Source organism: Pimephales promelas, chromosome 7, assembly GCF_988280905.1.
Source record: "Pimephales promelas chromosome 7, fPimPro1.hap1.1, whole genome shotgun sequence".
NCBI classification, from domain to species: domain Eukaryota; kingdom Metazoa; phylum Chordata; class Actinopteri; order Cypriniformes; family Leuciscidae; genus Pimephales; species Pimephales promelas.
The window spans coordinates 29,851,725-29,874,413 of NC_142775.1; the positions used below are offsets into that span (position 1 = coordinate 29,851,725).

Consider the following 22,689-nt stretch of genomic DNA (forward strand, 5'->3'; position numbering starts at 1 on the left):
GCAGTGCCCTCAAAAACTAGAGTTTAACACTAACACAGGAGGACTGTGTTCAGATGTTGTGGGTATTTCCAGAGGGCACAGAGTGAATAAAATGAAAGGAGTAGCAAAATACATAGGTGATTCACACTAGCCTGCAGCTCAGTCATCCAAGCCTCATCTAAGTCAACAGGTCTGTCCAGAACATTTCCCTTTTTCACTCAGTCTACACCCATTACTCAGCACTGAAGCATGGTGGATGATTCACTGCCCGTCAGCGCTCCAACCTTTCCTCTTGTTTTCAAACAAATTCCAAACAACAAACGCTATGTAGCCAAGTTGCTGATTGACACTGCCAGGAGAAGATGATTTTGAGAGAGGAAATGTTGAGATAGGAATAACAATGAACTTTCTGCCATCCAAACCAAAAGTTCGGGAATTGAGAACATTTACTGGGCATAAATATTCCTTATTGGCCATGAAACTGTATATTGGACTGAACAAATATTAAGATATTAGGACATATTTATGATCAGAAATTCACTCTGCTTATGTTTCATAAATGAGGGCCAATGATCATTTAGTTGGTCATATTGCTCAAATTGATTAGGTTACATCACCTACAACAGATAAGAGATGAGGTTTTGAGAGACAAAAATAAACGCATGTTCTATTGGGACTTTCCATAGACATTATGACTTTTACACTGTTCAAACTGTATATTATAACCTCTTACACTACCCCTACCCATCACTTAATTACATATATAATATATTGTAATTACAGTTTCCTGCAGAAATCATTCTGATAAGCTGATTTGGAGCTATATATATATACTGTATATATATATATATATATATATATATATATATATATAAATATATTACAATCAGTTTGAAACGTCCTTGATCATAATAGGCATATGTCATGAAAAAATTGAAGACCGGAAGTATATCTTTTAGTAGGGATATGGCTCTTCCGGTTAGCTTTTTACAATGGTGGAGTCCGTTAGATACAGCTAGACCAAATCTCTCCGCAACCTGCCTGAAGTCACATATGACGATGTGGTTCGGATGGTAAATGAAAACTCTCCAAGTGGGAAAGCGTGAAAGCTGAGGTCTACCTCGGATGGTTTAGACATTAGGGCTGATAATCTAAATCCTTATCGAGAAATACTGTTGACCGAAAGATAAGCACAAAAGTAAGACAGAACATCAAACATTACAGAACATGAATAAAATAATTATACAAAATTCAAAATGAATTATTTTAATCTTAACAGAAATATAAAATGAAATTATGGGAATACCTAGGTAGTAAATGTTTCAGGGCTCTGGAACATCCCTTGAAATGGCAGGTAGAGATGTTTTTATTAAAGCGTGGTGCTAAATATTATCCTAACAATCTGCACCAATTGGCGCATCGTTAAAGCGATTTAGTACACTGATAGTTTATAAAAATTGAGTGTAAAATTGCTTAACAGAGAAGTCAAGAGCTGCTGATTGTTCCACAGTGTTAAATTCATCACGCGGCAGTAAACTCTACAGGGGGTGAAGGCCTGCGGAGAAGCCAAACTGTGCTGATCATTACCAAGAAATACATCACGGCTCTCTCTCTCTCCCTGTGCCAAACATTCATTTCCTCCATGTCTAATTAAACTACCTGCTCGTAGATTAAAAAAAAATACAGCGTCTTTCTCTCACGTTTGCCTGTTAATTCACTCCCCTTCTGGTTCTCTTTGCTACGTAGGACTCTCTCTCTCCCTCTCTCTGTGTAGGCAAATCTGTATCCTCTCTGGATAACGTTTCCCTGAGGACTGAGGGAAAAGAAAAAGTCTGGGATTTAATCTTTTCTTCAGAAGATATGGGGTGAGTGAAAAAGGTGCTTTAACAGTTTCTCACTCTGACCGTCTTTAACACTTATGCACAGCAACACACACACTCACACACACACTGACACCACAAATATACAGCAAGGTTTATTTAAAGATAACCCAGATGAATGGAAAGAGCTTCAAATGAAGCGTAAAGAGGAAGAGGTTGAGATTCAAACATCTGCAGTACACAAAACTGAAAATAAACACACATGCAGATAAACACAATGACCTCAAACACACACTCGCAATGCTTCAGTGTGCTGATAAAAGGGGACCCACGGGGCATGTCTGTGTGTGATCTGAATATGATGGTATGTGGGGTGAGAGGCAGTTCACATCAATCCAAAAAGGAAAGACAAAGACAGCAAGAAAAACATGAAAAAGCTCAAAATGCTGCAGGGTAAAACTCTAAAGGCCACTTTCCCAGACACTGATTAAGCCCAGAACTACAGTGAAAGGCATAATCACTGTTGGAAATGTTTCAGAGTGATCTATGGCCAAGGAAGCACTGCTAACGGGGTAGGCACTGAAAATAAAAATGGTGCATAGAAACAATTTTCACTCAAGATATTGCTAGTATATTTCAGTAAGAAACAGCAAGTAACATATTGAATTAAACACAATTTCGAGAAATACTGAAACAGTATTTTCTTGTAAAACAATAATCTGTTTTGTGTGTGACTTAGAAAATATTTTTTGAAGTGTAGGATTTTAGGGAGGACTAACAGTGGAACGATTCACCCAAAAATCACCCCAAAGTCATTATTTACCAATCTTTGTGTTGTTGCAAACATGTTTAATACAGTAAATACAGTACATGGACACAGTTTTACACTGTTTTTTTTTCCATACAACAAAAACGAGTATATACGACTATTTTCCAACTCTTCTGATATCAAACAATAGTTTTTTTTTTTTTGTGAAGAAAATACTTTATTTAGCTAAATTCTTGCCTTTCACCATCTAAAATCTAAACACATATTCAAAATCGATGCATCAAGATGCCAGCCCATTTGATTACTGTTCTAATTTTATTACTGGTTGTTTACTAACCATTAATAATGTTTTAAATTTATATCAGTTAGGTTAGTATTTTCGCTGTAGTATCGAAATTGGAATAGAGCAGAGCTGAAAACCATACTTACAAAAGTACAGATACATTATAGCGCAAATGACTCCAAGTTACAAGTCACCAATTTCAATACTAAGGGAGTTGAAGTATTAAAGTATCTGATTTTAAGCATTTCGCTCATACTCTATGAACGTATTGGTATCGGACTCATTCTGGAAAAAGCGGTATTGGTAAGTGTTCCTAGTAACAACACTGTGACGGTCTTGGCATTGGTAAATATGAACGCCACACCTTTTCAGGTGCTTTTCTCAATTTTTGGAGGATGCTTTTTTGTAATCAAATTGTAATAAAGTCATACAGGTTTGAAACAACAAGGTAAATAATGATAATTTTCATTTTTGTGGCTAAACAGTCCCTTTAAGCATTGATTGTTTTCAATTCTTGTGAGTGATGGTGAACATGAGCTGATTTAAGCACACCTGCAGACCAGAGCAAAGCCATCTCCACTTTAATTATCTCTTCCAACTGCCTTTCCATATTCATTATGTGCTATTCCACCGAGACACACACAAACCTACACACTCACACTTTCAGGAACACTTGCACACACTTACAAACAGGAAACAAACACACACACATAAGCAAAAGGAAACTATGAAACCGATGAGAGAGTAAGCTATTCTTTTTTTTTTTTTTTTAAGAAGGACACATATTTCTATTCATTTCTCTCCATTTTTTTTTTTTCTGTTCAATTCTTTGGCAGTCGGGTCAAATTACAGCGGGATTCAGGACCCAAATAAAATAAGCTCTGGCTGAAGTGATGTCACCACTTTGACCTTTCCGAATGTCTGCCGTTCCCAACAGGGCACCGCTGAAATAATGAGACTTCGTTACCATAGCAGCTTAATAGGTGGCAGTTGTAGAAACTGAATGAGCCAATCAGAACAGAGCAATGCTAAGTACCTTCTAGCTGGCCTGAAAAATATCCACTTTAGCCAGCGAACATTCCTGACACGTCAAGCTGTTAATGGACAAAAAGTGCAAATGGGTGTTAGGCTATTAAGAACCTGGCCTTTAACAAAAGGCGGCTTGAAAAAAAAAAGGCAAAAAAAAAAAAAAAACACTTCATACATATCAATACAATGTATAAATGATAAGGAGACGTTGAATGGGCCAAGCGTTCTGATTGGCAGCGAAGCATGTTTCTGAAGAAGACTGGGTTGTTCAAAATGGCCAATTAGCAGCTGATTCTGATGAATTCATTAGCATGTTCTCAGGTAATTAGAGGAAGCGGCTGAGTGAATACTAAATATTCAACAGGAGAACAGACACTGTGCCACACAGCTCGCCGTGTTCCTCTGAAGAAGCTCATTAGCATAAACACACACACACACTCAAGTACCCATCTGCACTACTGAGAGACTGTTTCACACACACATATATATATAAATTCACACCTCCAAAATAGCCTTTCCATTATAGGAAGAAACTGAGAGATAGGTAAACACAAAGTCTTCTATTAACACACAAATTAACATATTCTCAGTGAGAAATACATTCCTCATTCATAGTTCATGTCTTTAAAGACCCCATGAGCCAGTTTGATGAATGCAGTTTTCTAGTTTCTTTTTCTATATAACTAATACAGTAAAACCTCAACAGTATGATTTATGAACAAAAGCAATGGCAATCATTTCCAGTCACTTCATCTGCAACCAATTGATTGTGGGGACAGGAAGTAAATTAAAAGCGTTAGCAAAACCAAAAGACAAACGGACAAACCTTAACTTGTGACCTGACATTGCTAGTTATTATACCAAGTGGAGTGTAATTTATTGGAGGGGTCATTCTTATTCTAGAGAGAATAGAGTGCCGAAGTTACGACATCACTCTATAGGGCAAAAGGCGGAAGTGAGTTAGCATTTTAGCACCGGTACCCTCGCTCTAATGTCTATGGGATTTTTGAATGGGTTTTTGCTAAATCTCCTGAAATAAGGTCTCTGGTGAACAAAGCCTCTAAATATTTTCACGTTTTGATCTATGACATATAGAACACACAGTTATAACCTGCTTGTGGTTTTTTAAACTTTATTGTGACTGATTTTGTTTTTAAAATCTTTATATAGGCTACAAAATGTATCAATTTTGGATTAACTTGTACAGATTGTCTTGATAGACAAAACGTGTAAGGGTCACAAGTCTTTGTTAAATACAGATCTTATTTTTTTGTGATTTTCCAAAAGTCTATGGGGAAAATGGATTGCTTTTCGACCGAGGGAACCCATGCACCGCTAGTTTCCGAGTTGTCCTTCAAAGTGACGTCATCACTTCGGCACTCTATTACACTGGAAGAACAACAACTACATATTTATTATGTGAAGGTCACATTAAATGGTCTTGGAAACCTTTTGCCTTGACCATATTTTCCACTAATACATTTTTATTAGTTAAACATAATCGCAGATCCATACTTTCAATGTTAAAATATGAAAATCCAAGTCTTCTGTTAGTATATTAACATACATGTATATTCTTATATTAATATATAATATTACCGGCAAATAGGTTTCTGTGTTTAACGGAGGAAACTAGGTGATGAAAATAAATTGATAATGGTCTGTTTTGCACAGGTCCTATAATAAAGCCAGAGGTGAGTGGTGAGAAAAAATCTCGATGTTCATGTTTAATAAATATCTCAACAGTCTGTCAAGCCCTAGAGTTAGATTTGAGAAGAAGTCAAGCTTGTCTGACAGTCCAGTGTTGGAGAGAATATATATAGATCTAAGCAAATTCTCTCTTTCAGTGCCAAGCATAAAAATGGCCAAAGAAAAGGCCTCCTGGTGTCCATGCTCTCCAGGCCAGCAGGATAACAGTGCTTAAAAGTAAGGGGAGCAGGGCAGGTTCTGGGTTAATGGCACCCCTGGTACAGGGTACGAGTGTGCGGATGGCGGGGGTTGAAAGGGCAGAGGGAGGAGAGGTGGGATCCAAGACTGTCAGCCCATCTGTTCAGCCAACACACAGGCGGAGAAACAGGGAAAACAGCGTGAAATTTCTGCTATCACTACTGCCACCATGCCAGGATCTTCATCAAAGAGCAGAGACACTGTGAGACACAAGACGACATGGATTGATGGAAAAACAAATGCAGCATGAAAGAGTGAAGGAAGTGGATGAATAGACAATGGAGAAGTACAGAATGAAAAAAAAAAAGTTGGGAGCTGATGCGCAAGTCACATGAAGCTAAATATAGATGTAACTCATTTGAGTAAATCCAGCTTTAGAACACCAATCCTGGGAATTGAATGGACAGTCCACCCAAAAATGAAAAAAAAGTCATTATTTTCATGTTGTTCCAAACTTGCATGACTTTCATTCTTCTGTGGAACATAACAACCAATTTGAAAAATGTTTCCATTGACTTCCATTGTTTAGACAAAAAAATACAATGAGAGGCAAACTATTTGGTCGTCAACATTCTGCAAAACATCATCTTCTGTGTTCAGTAGAAAGGTTTTCATTCAAGTTTGGAATGACATGACGAGGGTGAGTAAATGTTGACAACATTTTCATTTTTTGGGTTGGACTATCTCTTTAACATGTTTTATAAAACGGTTAGTTTCAGTCCTTGATTCTGATTGGTCAGTAGCTGTGTTTTCACCCAATGGTTCTATGTATCACTACACAACACTCCTATCAACGTAAAAAATATGTTCTTATTGATATTATTCTTTGAAGCTGAAGTTGAAGTGAGTGTACCTGCATTTAAAGTATATAGCATTTTCCTCCAATCAGACATTCGTTATAAAATATATGTTTGAATGTTGGCTGCGATATCTTGTCCACTTCACTTCGTGCCAAACAACACCCTTCAGCGGTGACTTGTTTACAATACAGTACAGACTCTCGTACCTTTTTGTTTATTTGCATCTAACATGTCTTGGAAAATGGCCTCAAATGTTGCGCTTTTGTGTTTTGTTTATACTCGAGATTTGCCAAAACGCTCAGTTAGTAAAATACCCATCACTATAAATTCAAGAATGACTACTTTATGTAAATGTGATTGCCAATCCCAAAACATTGTTTCTACATGCTGAGCCCTGGTCCACATGTGAGTAATACAGGTTTGAATCAGAACAGCAACAATATTATAACACCCTTATTTTCTCAATGATTTCCTATTTACTATATCAGTCCAATAAAAGGCAGAATTCTAAAACAAAAACATAAAAAGACCTAAATTAAGATAAAGAACAAGAAAGGAACAATGAAAGGGCAGATAATGAAAGAGATCAGATAATGAGTGGATGAAAGAGAAAGATGGGACAATGATCAGATGAGGGACAGGTGGACACTACTCACTCCATAGAAAGTTCCACACAAGTGCTCGTCAATAGAAAAGAAAAAGGAAAAGAAAAAAAAGAAAAAAAAGAAATCTGTTGTCCTCACATCCTCACAAACATAGCCTGCGGGGTTTCTGTGTTTTTGGCACTGGGGCCCCAGAGGGGAGGTTACAGATGCCAGGGGCCAATTTTGACTGATGTCATGTGTGTGCGTCAGTGAGACCACAAAAAAGCCTAATTCTGCTTCTCTTCATACTCCTCCAATCATCTCCATCAATGGCTCTATAATTAAATCACAATTAATTACTCTATATGGGAAGCCTTCATTAAAGCCAGTTCTCTGACAATGCTCTAACAATCAGTGCAAAAAAGAAAAAAAGTATGAATTAGGATGTCTGTTAAGGTTGTATTATGCTTTTGAAATATCCTCATCCGCAGATTTTGTAATTTCCAGTAATTTTACACTTCAATAGCAGATTCCACGCCTGTTTTTGACAGCGAACACAATAACGTGGGCCACTTGTGTTCACACAGCCAGAAAGACCCCCAGGTCACTGAGCAAGAAAAAAGAAAAGAAAAAAAAAAAAAACAACAACAACAAAAAGACTGGAGAGTCTGGGACTTGACCTGGATTACATACACTCAAACGCAGCATGCCACAATTCATTAATTCCTGTCATTTTTTTTTTTGATTGTTAGTACAGCATGGTGTCTTAATCAGTCCCCATTCCAGTCATCTGAATATTAACACGCCAATCAGACCAAAGGGCTTTTTGGCAGCAACAATACACAAACCACATACCGCTTATTCAAAGTGTGTCTCTCTGATGTACGTCCGTGAAACAACACTTATTTGCTTTGTAATATATTTTAATGCCACGCTATCCATTTTATAAATGTTCTTGATCGTATTGTAATTGATCGTATTTTTATTTATTTTTTTATCTTGTAATTTTTAATCAAAATGCTGAGGTTAATTTTTCAGGCTTAACTCTGAAGAAGACGCATGGGCATCATTTTCTTCAATAAAATAATTTGAACGTTTTGTGCTCCGGTTCTGCTCCTAGGCCTTGGGTTGTTTGAGTTGATTCCTGTGTCCTGTTCTGTGAGCGCAAACCAGGCTGAAGCGCAAGTGATCCCTTTCTGTTGTTCAATTTTCAGGCTCACTTTCAAATCTGCATCCATTCAATAACCAAACAACGGATAGAACGATGTGTTTCTCGGATGTACAGTATGTCACAATGTGGTGGAAAAGTTTTGTTGTGACTTCCATTATATTGTGACTTTAATTAAAGAAAGGAGAGAGGACAGAAAAGATATGGAAGCAGGCCAGGTTCAAACCCACATTTCTCAATTGAGCACCACAATTCGATCGGCCTAAAAAAACCCACACAGGCAGAGCGAATTTCTGTGTAAATCATATAAAAACTATTATTAGACAAATCATTGATTTAAAATGATGTAAGATTTTATGTAAGAATTTGCAAGAATTGTTTCATAAGTTCCAATGTGTTTGGAGCACCTCTAAGCCACAGCTCTGACTTTTAAGAGCATTCTTCCACTCAGCATTCTTTTCGTATCCTTCCAGGGGATGAAACAGAATTATTAATGTTAATTTCCTGTGTTGATCAGAGGCGGGACAAGAAAGAGCACCCTCATCTGGCCAGATCAAAGGCAGGGGCAAGTCAGTCTTAAATCACGCCAGACATGGTGCAGAGGACCCTCAAAGCCAGATCTGATCCACAGCTTTCTAAACTCTCCACTTCAACAGGAGGAAGTGTGAGAGATCACCCTTCCCGAAGATTGATCGCAGGGAACACCTCTTTTGACTTGATTAGAAACACATGGAAGTTGAAGGTCTATATGCTTACCACCTTTCTCGTTCCATTTCTTTCACTTTATTCTCCCAGTCATTATTTTTTTTTTCCATCTTCCTTTGCAAAAGAAGTGCTTAACCTTTTTTGCACAAGAGATCTAGGGTGAGATTTGCTTTGAGCGTCTGGGGTGAGTAATGGTGGAGGAAGCCAATCAATACCTCTTTGCCTGATGACGGCCATTCAGGGTGTAATTGCGTCGGGTGCATTTTCCTCCAAAGGAACATAACTGCCCCTTTCATCTATTCACCTTTTAGTAGACTCGACCATTTTTGGCTTTGTCTAACCCCTAATGGCTCTCAGACCCGTTTTGTCTTCTGACAGGTGCTTGAGCGCTATAGATGACAGAGGTATTAAACTAAGGACACGCATATGCAACTCCAGCAAGAGCTTCTAGACGACCTAAGGTCGGGTTGAATTACAGGAGCCGTGGGAGTCAAGGATTGTCAGCCAAAACCCCAAAGGCCGGTTTGTTTCTCTGAGGTGTGAATGCGGTCATGTGGTGACATCCCCGATACATCTGCACCAGCTGTCTGCGCCATGACTGCCTGTCCTTTTGACGCCAAACCTCCCACTGCAATAGCACCAGCCGAATCGCATGAATACATTATCGGCTTTCACCACGTCAACGTCACTTCATCGCACCTCGTCAACCAAGAATCCTGCTAATTATGTACAGACACTCTATGGTGTGTCTCCTGAACGTTGTGGAGGACAACTGCACATTAAAATGTATGTCAGAGGCTGGCAATGTTAGCGCACATTAACAAGGCACTGCTGTTCGGCTCTGGCCATCAGACTTGAACTGTAGAGTTGATCGGAGACAATCTGCTCATGGTATGGAAGAGAGACAGAGGGAGGACAGAAGGGAGGTGGCGGAAACACTTGTCTGGATCCGTACGGTGGGCGGCAGGAAGCAGAAGGAAGCAGGGCTGGATGAACAATGGAACAGACTGGCGAGCAGAACGGCTCCCCCCTGCTAAGATCCCTGGCTTCTGCTCTTGGTCACCACAAATCTTCAGAACTTCGGTAGAACTTCTCCCAGCGTTCTTCATTTGAGACTGAGGATACTTTCTCCAGTGACTAGCAGCCTCGCTCTTTTCAAACTGTTCTTCAGTGTACTTCTAAAACACAGACAAGGCTGAGGTGAAAGAAAATGTGTCCTTATTTCTTATCGGGCTGTAAAGGCTCCACCTAGGGATGGGACGATAACTGGTTTCACTATAAACCGTGAAAAAATGTACTGACGGTTAGTATTACCGTTTAAAATTTAATTATCATTAAAACCGTGTTTGATTATCGCGATTTTAATAACTCACTGAATCCTGTCGGCCAGTCTGACGCAGGCGCGCAGCACGCAATATTTTTTTAAATTACTATTCGAGAAGGAATGGCGGAAGGCAGTGACCGTGCTCAGGAGGTTTTTCAGCCTTTTAAGAGGACCAAATCTGAGGTGTGGTCATATTTTGGGTTTTACAAAAGTCCTGAGGGAAACTTGATCGAGGATGGTCACCTTGTCTGCCGAACAAAAAGTCACTACAATAGAAACACTTCAAATCTGCCGAGTTGTCTTGTGTGATCATCACCCGAACGCAAGGCAAGTTAACTTTGACCTCAATACCAAAACTACGTCTGGGAAACAATTGAGCACGAAATGTTGTTTTGAGTTGAAACATTTTATGTCACTCACTTGAAATAGACGTCAAGCTTCCGCGAAGAAAAGTTCGTAGCAAGTGGCTTTGAGCCAAAGACGAACGAACAACTTCAAACAAGACTATTATTAAGAGTGATATTTTAAGGGATAGTAAAGTATAGATACATCACGTATTAAACCGATTTAATTTTTACCACATAATTACGGGGACATATTGAATTGACAATGAGATTAGCTAATGTTTTAAATCTTACCTGTTTATGAATTCATTTTGTAAAACAATCGTCCAGACAAGATATATCACACCAATATTATCAAACTATGTAAAAAATAAATCAACTCTGATTTCATTTTTGCAATACAATCAAAAACTGGAGACGCAAGACGGCAAGTTGTATTTGAATGAAACAAGAGCGCGCGTCCGTTGTGAATGTTATGGATGTGCGCTGTGTAATAATGCGTTGCTATTGACGACGGGCATTATAAAGAAGCAAATGCCATAGAATAGAATCTTGCTTACAAAAACTGCATAGAGAGACTTGTTTTATTTGTTGTTTGTTGATTTTCAATTATAAAATGAAATTAAATGTTTTCAGTGTGAGCATCAGTTCTTTTTGAGCACTTTCATAAATTTTTTACAAAAACCGTGATAATATTGATAATCACGATTATTTTGAACACTATAATCGTGATATGAAATTTTCATACCGTCCCATCCCTAAAGACATTTTCCTCAAACCAAATTCTGAGCTGCAGCACATCCCTCAAGTCTGTTGTGCATTATTAATGACATAAACAGCAAAAAATGAAAGAAAGACACAAAGGTCTGGAACAAACATGGACAAATTTGTGGACAACATATCCTATTAGTTATTAGCTGATTATAAATGTCTTATTTATCAGTATTGGCCTATATAGGATATTTAATTGTGCATACATTTCCCATAATGCTACATTTATATTACCTTTGAAGTCATCTACAACTCACTAAAATATAGTAATAATTTAATAACACTATTAAAAGTAGCAAAAAAAAACATAATTGTTTTTAATTTATTGATTTGTTAAGTTTATTTAGACCAAATAATACATAATTGTAATATTTGCAAGTTATCGGATATAACAAAACAAATTATCGGCTCATCTTTATGTCAGTGCATCCCTATCTATAAATATTAATATGACTGTTTCCATTTCCTGTGAATTCTATTGATCCTTACCAATTGATTGGTTTACACTTTATTTTGATGGCCCTCTTTCCACTAACTATAAGTAACTTTACAACTACATGTCAACTAATTCTCATTAGAGTATTAGTAGTAGAATAAGTTTACATTAACTGGCAATGTTACTTTTAGTCAGTAGAAAGTCTGTTGGAGGACCATCACAAAGAGTTACCATTGATTCACATATCATAATCAACGCAAGTTATTATTTCTATAAACTGTCCAAACTTAGATTTAACTCATCTGACTGTGTCTGAGACTTAAAGCTTTAGTAGTGAGAAAATTGCTACAACATGGTACAAAAACCAACAAGAAAAAAGTCAGCGAGGGTGAAAATGCTATAGATTGGCCATAATGCTTCATAATGTTCCAGAAGCCCTCCATGGACTCTGAATTTGGGAAATGTCATAACCTGAATCCAGACTGAAGGTGGAGGTAAAACCCGTGAGGTCTAATCATACAAGCAGCGCAACACTAATCTGCCATGTTCATTAGGACTCGGGCTGTACATCATTAGTAGTATCCACAGAGCACCATAATGGCACAAATTACACCGTCATCCACAGCTATAATCACCCCACTTTCCACAGCCATTAAACTGTGCAAAGAAAGCCTGAGAGTCCACAGAGACTGCAAATACAGCCCAAAAAAGGCAACGATACACATTTTAGTGGGTTCGCTACATTTGGGATTTGTGAAATATCTAAAACCGTCTCTATATTGTCTACATGGTGATCTGCTCCATAAATCACCAAACATACATTACAGAAACGAAGCACAACATGTTGAAGTTAAATTAGGCTAATAGATTCTGATGGTTTCGCAAGACCTTGTTGCTCTCAAACTTTTTGATTTAAGAACCCTATTAGCCGAAACTATATGAGGTACCTGACCTCCACGGATCTAATGGTTCTTTCATTATGTCTTGTTGAATAGTTACAGTGTCACAGCTAAACCTAACAAATTTACAATCGAGACCAACTAATCATCAGTCCCTAAAGAACTGTTAACCCCTGCAGATGCAAAACCGTCTGCGACCATAAAGCTTCTGCCTGCCTGTCCTTTGAACATGAAAAATTATTATTTGTTTAAGAAAAAAAAAAAAGATTAATGCTTGTTCTGAATTAAAATACACAGCATTTTCAGTGATTAATCACTTTAATAATCGAAAATGAGTTTCATTTAGAGCTCAGGTACTTCCAACTCTCATTCGCATACTGTATCTTAGCCATCAGGATACTATGAGGTCATGTGCTCAGTAAAGTAAAACCTCTTTGTTTATACAGTACAAATAATGGAAATACTTCAGACGTTTGTGGTGCTAGACAAGTCTGGGGCACCATTCAGGCTTCAAGTACAGACTCTCCGAGCTACGTGGCAAAGACAACTGACCTCATATACACACAACATAACAGGACATGACAGGTGCTCGGCATGTTTTTGATTACTTGAGGAACATTATGAGAATATTCAACCACAAAGAGCTTTCAATTTCCTGTTTAAAACGAGGAATATGAGTTGAGAAGATGGACTTCAGAGAATTTCTCACTTGGAAAGGTGCAAATTAGCCTGAGATTACGCTGAGTGATGACATAAAAAAAAAAAAAGATGGAAAAAATGGGTAGAAATTTTCAGAACTACATTTTTATGATGAAGAATCTCATCGGCAGCCTGAAAGCATAAGAAACACAGTAAATTCTATACGGCACATTATGCCTATGATTATTAAACGATTTCCAGAAAGAATAAAAGTGAATGTTCTTGCAGCTTCCATCTCTTCCCATTCATTCCCACTTAATCTGCCATATTCTTCTGCTGATTGTTACCTTTCAGAGACTGGTCTAAGCAAGCCTGCCACATCTTCACTCTTTAATGTAATCAAAGGCAGAAACAGGCCCATATTGCAAAAAAGGATAAGTCGGAACAAGAGGCTTAGCACATACTGTAGGTGCTACAGATGGAAAAAAAAATAATAATAATAAAAAGAAAAGACCCATTCAGCAGTGGGACACACAGACCCAATCACATATTCATGCAATTTTCCATTCATCCAATCATCTTAATCAGGACATTGCATCTAGGGAATCATAGGGGAGATGATTGAACTTCCATTAAAGAGGCCTTTTAGTGATTCATATGTAGATGGAGGAGAGAACAGCAGCGGCCTGTTAGCTACTGTATTCCTCCACTCGAACCGCACGAATGAACCTCTCAGTGATACTGTTACCATGGTGAACTGAAGACTGAGACGACCATAGCCTTTCAGAGAAATAAACCTATCTCCAGATCACAGCGCTCGTAAAGGTGAGGTGGGCGCCGGCGTGGGCAGCTGTCGCCATTGACGACTTACATGAGCATGGTTTTATACTCCTAGTAGGGATTTTAAGAGAGGGAGGCCGGTCCTTGATCTAAATTCTAGACGCCCTATCATCTGATAAAGAAAGACCAGCAACGTTTCTCACATTTAAAGTTGCCTCAAGAGATATTTGGTCACTAAAGTGATGCTTGAAAATGTCATTGCATTGATTAAAAAATATCAAAGTGGCCTCTGAAACCAGGTGTAACCACATTAACAATGAACATCCACTAACGTTTGACAAACACAATGTGTCACATTGCTTTTTGTGAAATGATTTGCTTGGAAAAAACATTTATTAAAAACTAAATAAATGACAGCTTATTTATACTTTGATATATAATGCAATGACATTCATTCGTTTTTAAGCGTAAGGCAGTCTGAATAGGCAGTCATGTGTCTCTTTAGAGCTCTTGATGTGCAATGGTGTCAGGTTTTTGCTGATGAGTATCAGACTTTGTTGTTGACTTGATCTAACATACAAACATACAGCAGGAAAGACATTAGGAAATGTGTTAATTGAGAGAGAGAGACGAGGGACAAGGGGGGGCTGTCACTCCGTCAGCAGGTCTGTGAGGGAGGGATGAGGTAAGTTGCACCATCTGTGACTCCGACACTTGTTTCAGAAGCTTTTAAAGGCCATTAGCACTCTCACTAAAGGTCACAAACCATTGCCCTCACACACACACACACACACACACACACACACACACAGGTCAAGCCCATGCATACAGGCATATTCACATACTGTATACATAATCACAGATGTACAAACATGCACATACACACAATAAATCAATCTCAAGTCTAGCTAAATATGAATTTGACAACAGATGAGTTGAAGATGCCGCCAGCATGTACCTGTCAACCTCACTGAGCATCATCCTGGTGGAACGGTCCCTTTGCAAGACACAAGTAAAATATGACTATGACTCAACATTACTCCAGTGACTAAAATACTCACAGATGTGACAATAAATAAATAAAAGTGACAATTTAAAATATAGGTAGGAAATCTCTATTTGAATCCATTGTTAGTGTAATTAGATTGCATTGTTAGTGTAATTGAAAAGTTCTTCCTGCACAATTTTTGACAGACATAGGCATACACACTGCACCTACATTTTGTTGTCACTTCACCTTCTGGTGTTCAATCCTTTTCTGAACAAACACACTTTAGTTATTTATAGGAGTGACAGACACAGTCTACAGCCAAAATAACTACTCAGGTAGTGATATTGGATTTAATTCAATTCTATGCAGTAGTGTTCAGAACCAAACTGAACAACTACCTTTTAATGGTGTATATAAAATGTCATATTGGTCATTGTTAATATGTTCTTGACTGGAGTCTTTGAACGCACCTCAGTTTTTTCACCATCTTGCGCAAAGAGTGTTGCATTTTCAAAACACTGCGTCAAATTAAAAGTTCAACTTAAGACTTTGCTTATATCTGTTTTCGAATGGAAGAACAAGAATACAGGTGAACACCATATGGCAGTGCTCCCTTCACTATTTGGCATCGTTCAACTGAATCATTCATGTTGCACACAATAGTGAAGCCACATTCACAAATGCATCTTTTAAGCTAATTTATTCAATAAATCAGTTGACTAGATTAACGAATCAGTCTCAAAAAGTCAAAATAAGTTAAGTTGTATAAGATTCAACTCATTTTTAGGTCAGTTTCATGTAATTTAAGTTGAAATGACTTAAACACCCAAGTTGATTGTACTAAATTTAAGGCAGCAACTTTTTTCTTACAATGTTGAACCAGTAGGTTTTAATAAATCAGATTGTCAAATCAGTCTCAAACAGCAAATGAATAACTCTTATGAAACATTATCTTGCTTAAATACTATTTTGAGTCTTATTAACAGTGTTACCAAACATTCTTCACAAAGAAAAGATCCTCTATCACGACAGCTGTGGTGGAATTCGCTGGAAGGCAAAATGGCCAAGAGATGTGAGGAAAAATGAAAGGAGAGAGGCAGAAGAGTGAGAAAGAAAAGAAGACAGCTGGTGACAGAATGGAGGGAACAGGCCTGCTGCAGTCTCTGTTAATGGCAGTAGCATTAGTAGTGAACACTTGTTCTCTCTCTCTCCTCTACATAAACATCCACTAGGAGAAAAGCCCTATCATTACACACACGCAGAAACTTTCTCTTTCATTCTCTCTTATTCCACCACGCACTCCATCAGTATCTCATGGTTTTCAGTTAAAAAAGCTGACTTGGAAACCCGCTAACCATCTTATTCTGGTTTTATTTTTTTATTTCCCAAAATGGTACAGCACTGCCTTCAAAACTGTTTATCAAACATGGCTGTTCGAAGAGACACCCTGTTAATCTTTCGCGTTAAAAGGTAAAACTGCAAGCCACATTCCTCCCTCGCCTCTAATGGGAGACAGTCATATGCTCGGTCACAGTTTTACATGCGAGCCGAGATGCTTTGAGGAACAGCAATTTTGCTGAATTGCTTCACATTAAGGTTAATTATGTAATATTTCATTTCTGATAAAAAGTCGCAGAGTTGATGAGATAAAAGTAAAGTCTGGAAGTGTTTAATGCGTTCAAAGTGATGGCCGAGATCTGACTGCAGGAAAGATGAATAGGGAATTACTGCAAAATGAGTAAAAGTAAAGTAAAAAAAATAAAAATGCTGCTAAACACTTGTGGCTATGAGGTGCAAAGCATTGTGTGCACTGTTATATTTGCAACTGCAGGTCTCAAAGAATTGTGTGTGTTAGCCAGTGTAATGTCTGTGTGTGTTTGTGTATCACAGCAGTAAAATGAGAGGCATTTGGTAGTCCACACGGGCCTCCATCTGTCTGCAAGATGTAAAACATCCTAATGGGTCCCATCCTCCACCTGAGGCTATACCTTACCCTCCCATAGAGCTACTCCATCTTTGTCACATACTCACCCACACAAGCTATACAGTTCTATTTTAGTGCTAAATAATCACTACAATATTTTGTAGTTTTGTTTGTCACACCACTAATTTAACACTTAACACACAAACACATGTATTTAAATGTTCTAACACTAAATGTACTGTACACACAGAGGTAGGGAACACAAAGGGAGCTCAACTCACTGATTCCAAATGGAATCTGATGTTAGCATGTTGCTAAGCTAAAATTGTGATACAGACAGTGAGGATAAACATACACAGAAGACACAAGCACTGGGTAAAATCAACGATTTGATTTGATCAATACTGTACTTCTCAGCATTTAATGAAATAATTAATATCAGTAAGGGCCTATATGATGCTGTCTAGGTAGGTAGCTCACATTCAGCATCAGTGTTAGCTTAAACAGCCATGCAACTGCTACATGTATAATGCTATACCCACACAGTAAAGGGTTTTATGTTGCATCATCTTACGTATGTTCATGTTTATTGCATTATTAGTGTTAGGTGAGTTACATAATGTTTTTTTTTTTTTTTTTTGTATCTATAACACCTTTTTTATATTAGTGTTTACCTGAGCTTGTGGAAAGGCTATTTTTGACTCTACTTCAGCATGGGCCTTTGAATGCCAAGGACTGAGATACAGCGTGACATGAAAGGTTGATTTTCCTCTTTTGTCATATGTTTATTACAGAGCTACAGGGCACTATCCTGGCTTTAATGTCCCAGATTTGCAGCACTGACACACAGCTACCACCAGATCAACATGGCCACAATCTGCAAAATGGACACTAGCCAGTGACTCCCACTGGGTACTAAGTAGTGGCCAATAATATTGTATCTGAGCCAGGCAGCACAGAGAACAAAATACCATCCACACTGGCCAGCAAAAGATTTAACAGGCACATATAAAACAGAAGAAGAAACTAAGCCAGAAAATAAACTAGACAGTGACAATGTCTAGGGATTCTGACCTCAAATAAGACATTCATATTTAGTATTAGAGAACCCAAACGGTGTTTATAGCATTGGCACACTAGACAACACGATGGCTGACATTCAATTGTACAAACTGAAATACCTCTTTCAGCATCTCATTAATTAAATGAATAAATCACCCAAAAATGACCATTGCATAATAATTAACTATTTCCAAATTGTCTTCTGTTCTTTTTGGAACATGTAAAATAACAGCATACGTGTCGGTAGCAACATAAGGATGAGCAAATGATGATGAAAAGAATATTTAGTGAATTACCTATCTCTTTAAACACTGTGAAGGAAGATTGTTTCATCATTGAGAGACACTTCAGGACACTTGGAAACTGATTTACAGTTGCTGGGGCTAGAGGTCATGGTTCTCAAGGGGTGTACTTCACCTGCTCTTAACCTTTGAGGCCAGACATCACAAATACACATAATGCTAATTGAAAAGAGCAGCCAATAATTGTTCATCGATCTACAGAATGCTTGAGCTCTTTTAGTCCCTGGTTGCATGTTAAAAATATAAGGACAAATAAGGGGTCATACAAACGGAATAATGTATTAAAAAAATCTGTTAAAGTTTATTGCGTTAGCCCTTGATATTCATTAGAGCAGGTCACTTAAAGGAATAGTTCACCCAAAAATGAAAACTATCCTACAATTAATAACTTACCCTTAAGCCATCTTAGGTTTATGACTTTCTTCTTTGTTTCTCCTAAATTATGGGGTAATTTTCACTTTTGGTTGAACTATTCCTTTAAGGTACAATGGCAAAATGAACTACAGTATGTAGCCTATAAGTGTCTGTGGTAACCTTGACAATCTGACAGTTCCAAAGAATAAAGGTTTATGCAGACACACAACCTCACAATGAAAGTCATGTAAAGCAAAGACTCATCAGTTACTTTAGACAAGCATTGTAAAAATAAAAAAAGCTATGCAGGAATGCTCACAAACTTTTCTATCAACACATTTTCAGTCCATTTAATCCGTGTATATTTGGCCCATGCAGGGTGACAGGGCAATCTTGCAGGAAAGGATTCTGGGTTACGTCAGCTTTAACCGAAAGCTGTGTCAAATTCCATGGCACGCTTTGCCACCAAACGCCTCTTGAACCCACATCTCTAATCCCCGCTGCCATCCAAATATAAATAAATAAAACTACGGTGGTTTTCAATAACCTTTACATTCCTCACCCCATCAACCACTGACAAGCCAGCACATAAACGCTTATCTCCTCAGAACAACGGTGCGCATTAGAATGACTGCATGGGTGCGGGAGGAGAGCTGGCCGCAGTGGGCGCTCTGGCAGACTCTCGACAGACACAGGGAAGAGGAAAAACAGTGGGATCAGGCCGAGTCAGATTAACAGAAGCGAGAGCCACGCCGTAGCCCCCACTTCCTGACAAGTCGAGACGGTTCACCTTGAGAAAGACACCAGCTGAATCAGGTTCTCCGGCTGTTTTCCCTCTCTCTGCCATTTCTATTTCTCCCTCTCTGTTGGAATATTCGGCATGTTGTTGTAACAGCATGGTGTGCTTTTCAGTTTTCCCGGCAGCCATCCAAATTAAAACAATTATAGAGCTAATTGCCCGTTAGGTGGAGCCTGCCGGGGCGTCCATGCTCTGATTTGTAGAATCAGTCATGCGGGTCGTCCTCCACTGTGATGGAGCCGCCTGGTCTTGCTGGTGGTGGAGCCAGTGCCGGCCGGCCAGTCGATCGACGGGCAGATGGGCAGGGGTTGGCACAGGTGCCAACCGTGATGCAAATAGGCCTGGCACTGATGCAGAGTGAAGACAGGGGAGATTGAGCGCTGTGACGCAGAGACGGCGTGCCATATGGAGCTGGAGATGACTACTCTGTTTACCAGCGGTCAAAGTCGGTTACACACACGCAAGCGGGTCGAGACACTTTCAACCACGAGCATGAGCCAGCAGAACGTCCCAACAGTAACTCGAGCCAACATTCCGCCACACGACACGTGACCCAACGCCACAGCTTAGCGTGTGTCAAATTAACATCTATACTGACCTTTACATTTGTGTGGGAGAATCTTTTAATCAAACCACCCTCAAGCATAAAATAATACTTCATATGACAACGAAAATCAGATTCAATGATTTACTCACCTTTATGTTCGCTCCAAACCTGTATGACTTTATTTATTCTGCAGAATACAAAAGTATATTTACGAATGGTGCTGGTCTCTCTTTTGAGTTTTTAAGCTTCAAAAAGGCCGCAAAATTTTAAAAGTCATTATTTACAGGACACTTGTCCTAGCTCTCCTTAGAAGTCATAAGTGAAGCAGCGACATTAGATTCTTAAATGAACAGCTCTTTTGAATCGGATCTCTTCAATGATCAGTGAATTTAATGAATTGTTCGTTCTGCAAAGTGGCTCACCTGATTCTCGAGTCCAACTCACTAACGCAATCCATTCGCAACAATTAACAGGCTCACTGGGAAGATAATCATTGAATAACAACTTAACATTTTGGACAATTGGTCACAAGAAAAATGTATTCAGATAATGAAGACTTGAAATAAAGTACACAAGTCAAATGGGCCGTCTTCATGATATTTTGATGGTGCTTTTCTGTCTTTTTGAAACTTGAAACCTTCAGTCCTCATTCATTGTACTTGAATGGGGAAAAAAATGTGACCAAAATATCTTTCAAAGCATCTCCTTTTGTGTTCCAGGGAAGAAAGTAAGTCATACTTGTTAAAAAAAAAAAAAAATATATATATATATATATATATACACTGTATATATATACTGTATATGTGGGTGAGTAAATGATGACAGTATTTTCATTTTTGGGGAAACTCTTAAGAGAGGCACAACACACCAAAGACAGAAGAGGAGAGGGACAGACGAAAGGAAATACAAACACAAAGAACTAGGGTCTTACCTAAGCAACCCGAATCCTTTCTTCTTGGTCTTCTTATCCAACTCATCACCGACCTCCTCTGGTTTCTTCTTCTCTTTCTCCTTTCCTTTGCTTTTCAACTTATCTTTCTTTTTGCTTTTGGCTTTCTTCTTTTTGTCTTTCTTGTTCTCCTCATTGTCTCCCACACCTTGTCTGGAGGAGCCACTAACCGGAGTGTCTCGTCCAGAGCTCTGGTCGGACCCCTCATCTGTTTCAATACAAGCGGCAAACAGAAAATATGAACATATAGTTCCCCACAATAGGGCAGCATAACCAAAATATTCGTATTTATTGCACATTTCTTCTTGTTTATTTAACAAACTGCATAAACATCTCTACCACGTCATAAACGGCATAGGAAAATCTCAACATATTTCTATATTCACTCAGTATTTACCTTCAAATGGCCTAGTCCTAGTGTCTCAGTATCCTAGCCTATATCTCAGTTGGAGTTGAGGAAATATAAAAGATCTCTTCATAGATATTTTCCAGCTAATCTGCCCTGGAGCATCATAAATTATCATAATCTAGAGAAAAAAGAAAGAAGGGATGCAGATAACTGGATAGAAAGAGAGGGATGAAGAGGAAGAAAAAGATTAGCATTGGAAAAAGTGGGAAAAAAAGAGGCTTGGGTAACTGAGGAACCTGCTGACATAACCATCTGTTACTGGCTATCCACTGTGGGGCACTGTATGTGTGTGTGGCGATCAATTGTGGCTGCATTATGTGTCTGCGCTCTGAGATTTGTCAGATGGTGGCGGTGGTGCTGGGAGCAGATGTACGTTTACCAGGCTGCCTCAGAGAGTGTGATAAAAGAGAGATGAAGAGACGTGCGAAAAAGCATCAGTCTTTCATAAGCCTCACAGCGGCCATCTTACTAACCCTCCACTTGTAGCTCAGGGGAGGGTCCAGATAGCCCTGTACACTGTGATTTATTGATGGCTAGTTGTATCTTACAGGCCAACATATGACAAGAATACAATTAGACCGTGAAGAGACAAGTGAGATCAGGGCTGGAAACCGAAAGATTGACTACCGGTAATATGTTTTTCAATGACCGATATTGAGGCGTAGGGAGCAGGGTGACCAAAATTTACACTTACAAGGGCAAATTATACATAGAATTGCCAATAATAACTGAAACATGAGACAATATTTCTCAAAAGCTTTTGACAAAGTTGGTGGCATAACTGATACGAGGCAAACATACCAAATCTTGTAATACGCCAAGCTGATAAATTGACCAATTGAGATTCAATTTGCAGTTCTTTGGTTCTTGTACATGCATTCTTCCATTGATACAAATGTATCAGTAATCAACAGTGTAGTCAATATATCTGAATGTATGACTGTTATGAGCCAGACTTTGTGCATCCAAACATAACCATTTTAGTCCAAATTGTAAACAAATTACTCTAATGCCAGTTTAATACTACACAATGTTTTTGTTACGAGACTGTATCAGATTATGCGATTTTGACAAC

At 38.5% G+C, this 22,689-nt stretch overlaps 1 protein-coding gene across 5 annotated transcripts in view; it reads right to left on the reverse strand.

The window, feature by feature from the left end:
* The window catches only part of pard3bb (par-3 family cell polarity regulator beta b), a 305,177-nt gene that overhangs the window by 66,684 nt on the left and 215,804 nt on the right, over window positions 1–22,689 (reverse strand). For all 5 annotated transcript variants that reach the window (XM_089133316.1, XM_089133317.1, XM_039683213.2 and 2 more), the window contains one exon: window positions 21,188–21,413. In XM_089133316.1, the coding sequence (XP_088989442.1) occupies window positions 21,188–21,413 (226 nt within the window). The remainder of the gene's footprint in view (window positions 1–21,187; window positions 21,414–22,689) is intronic.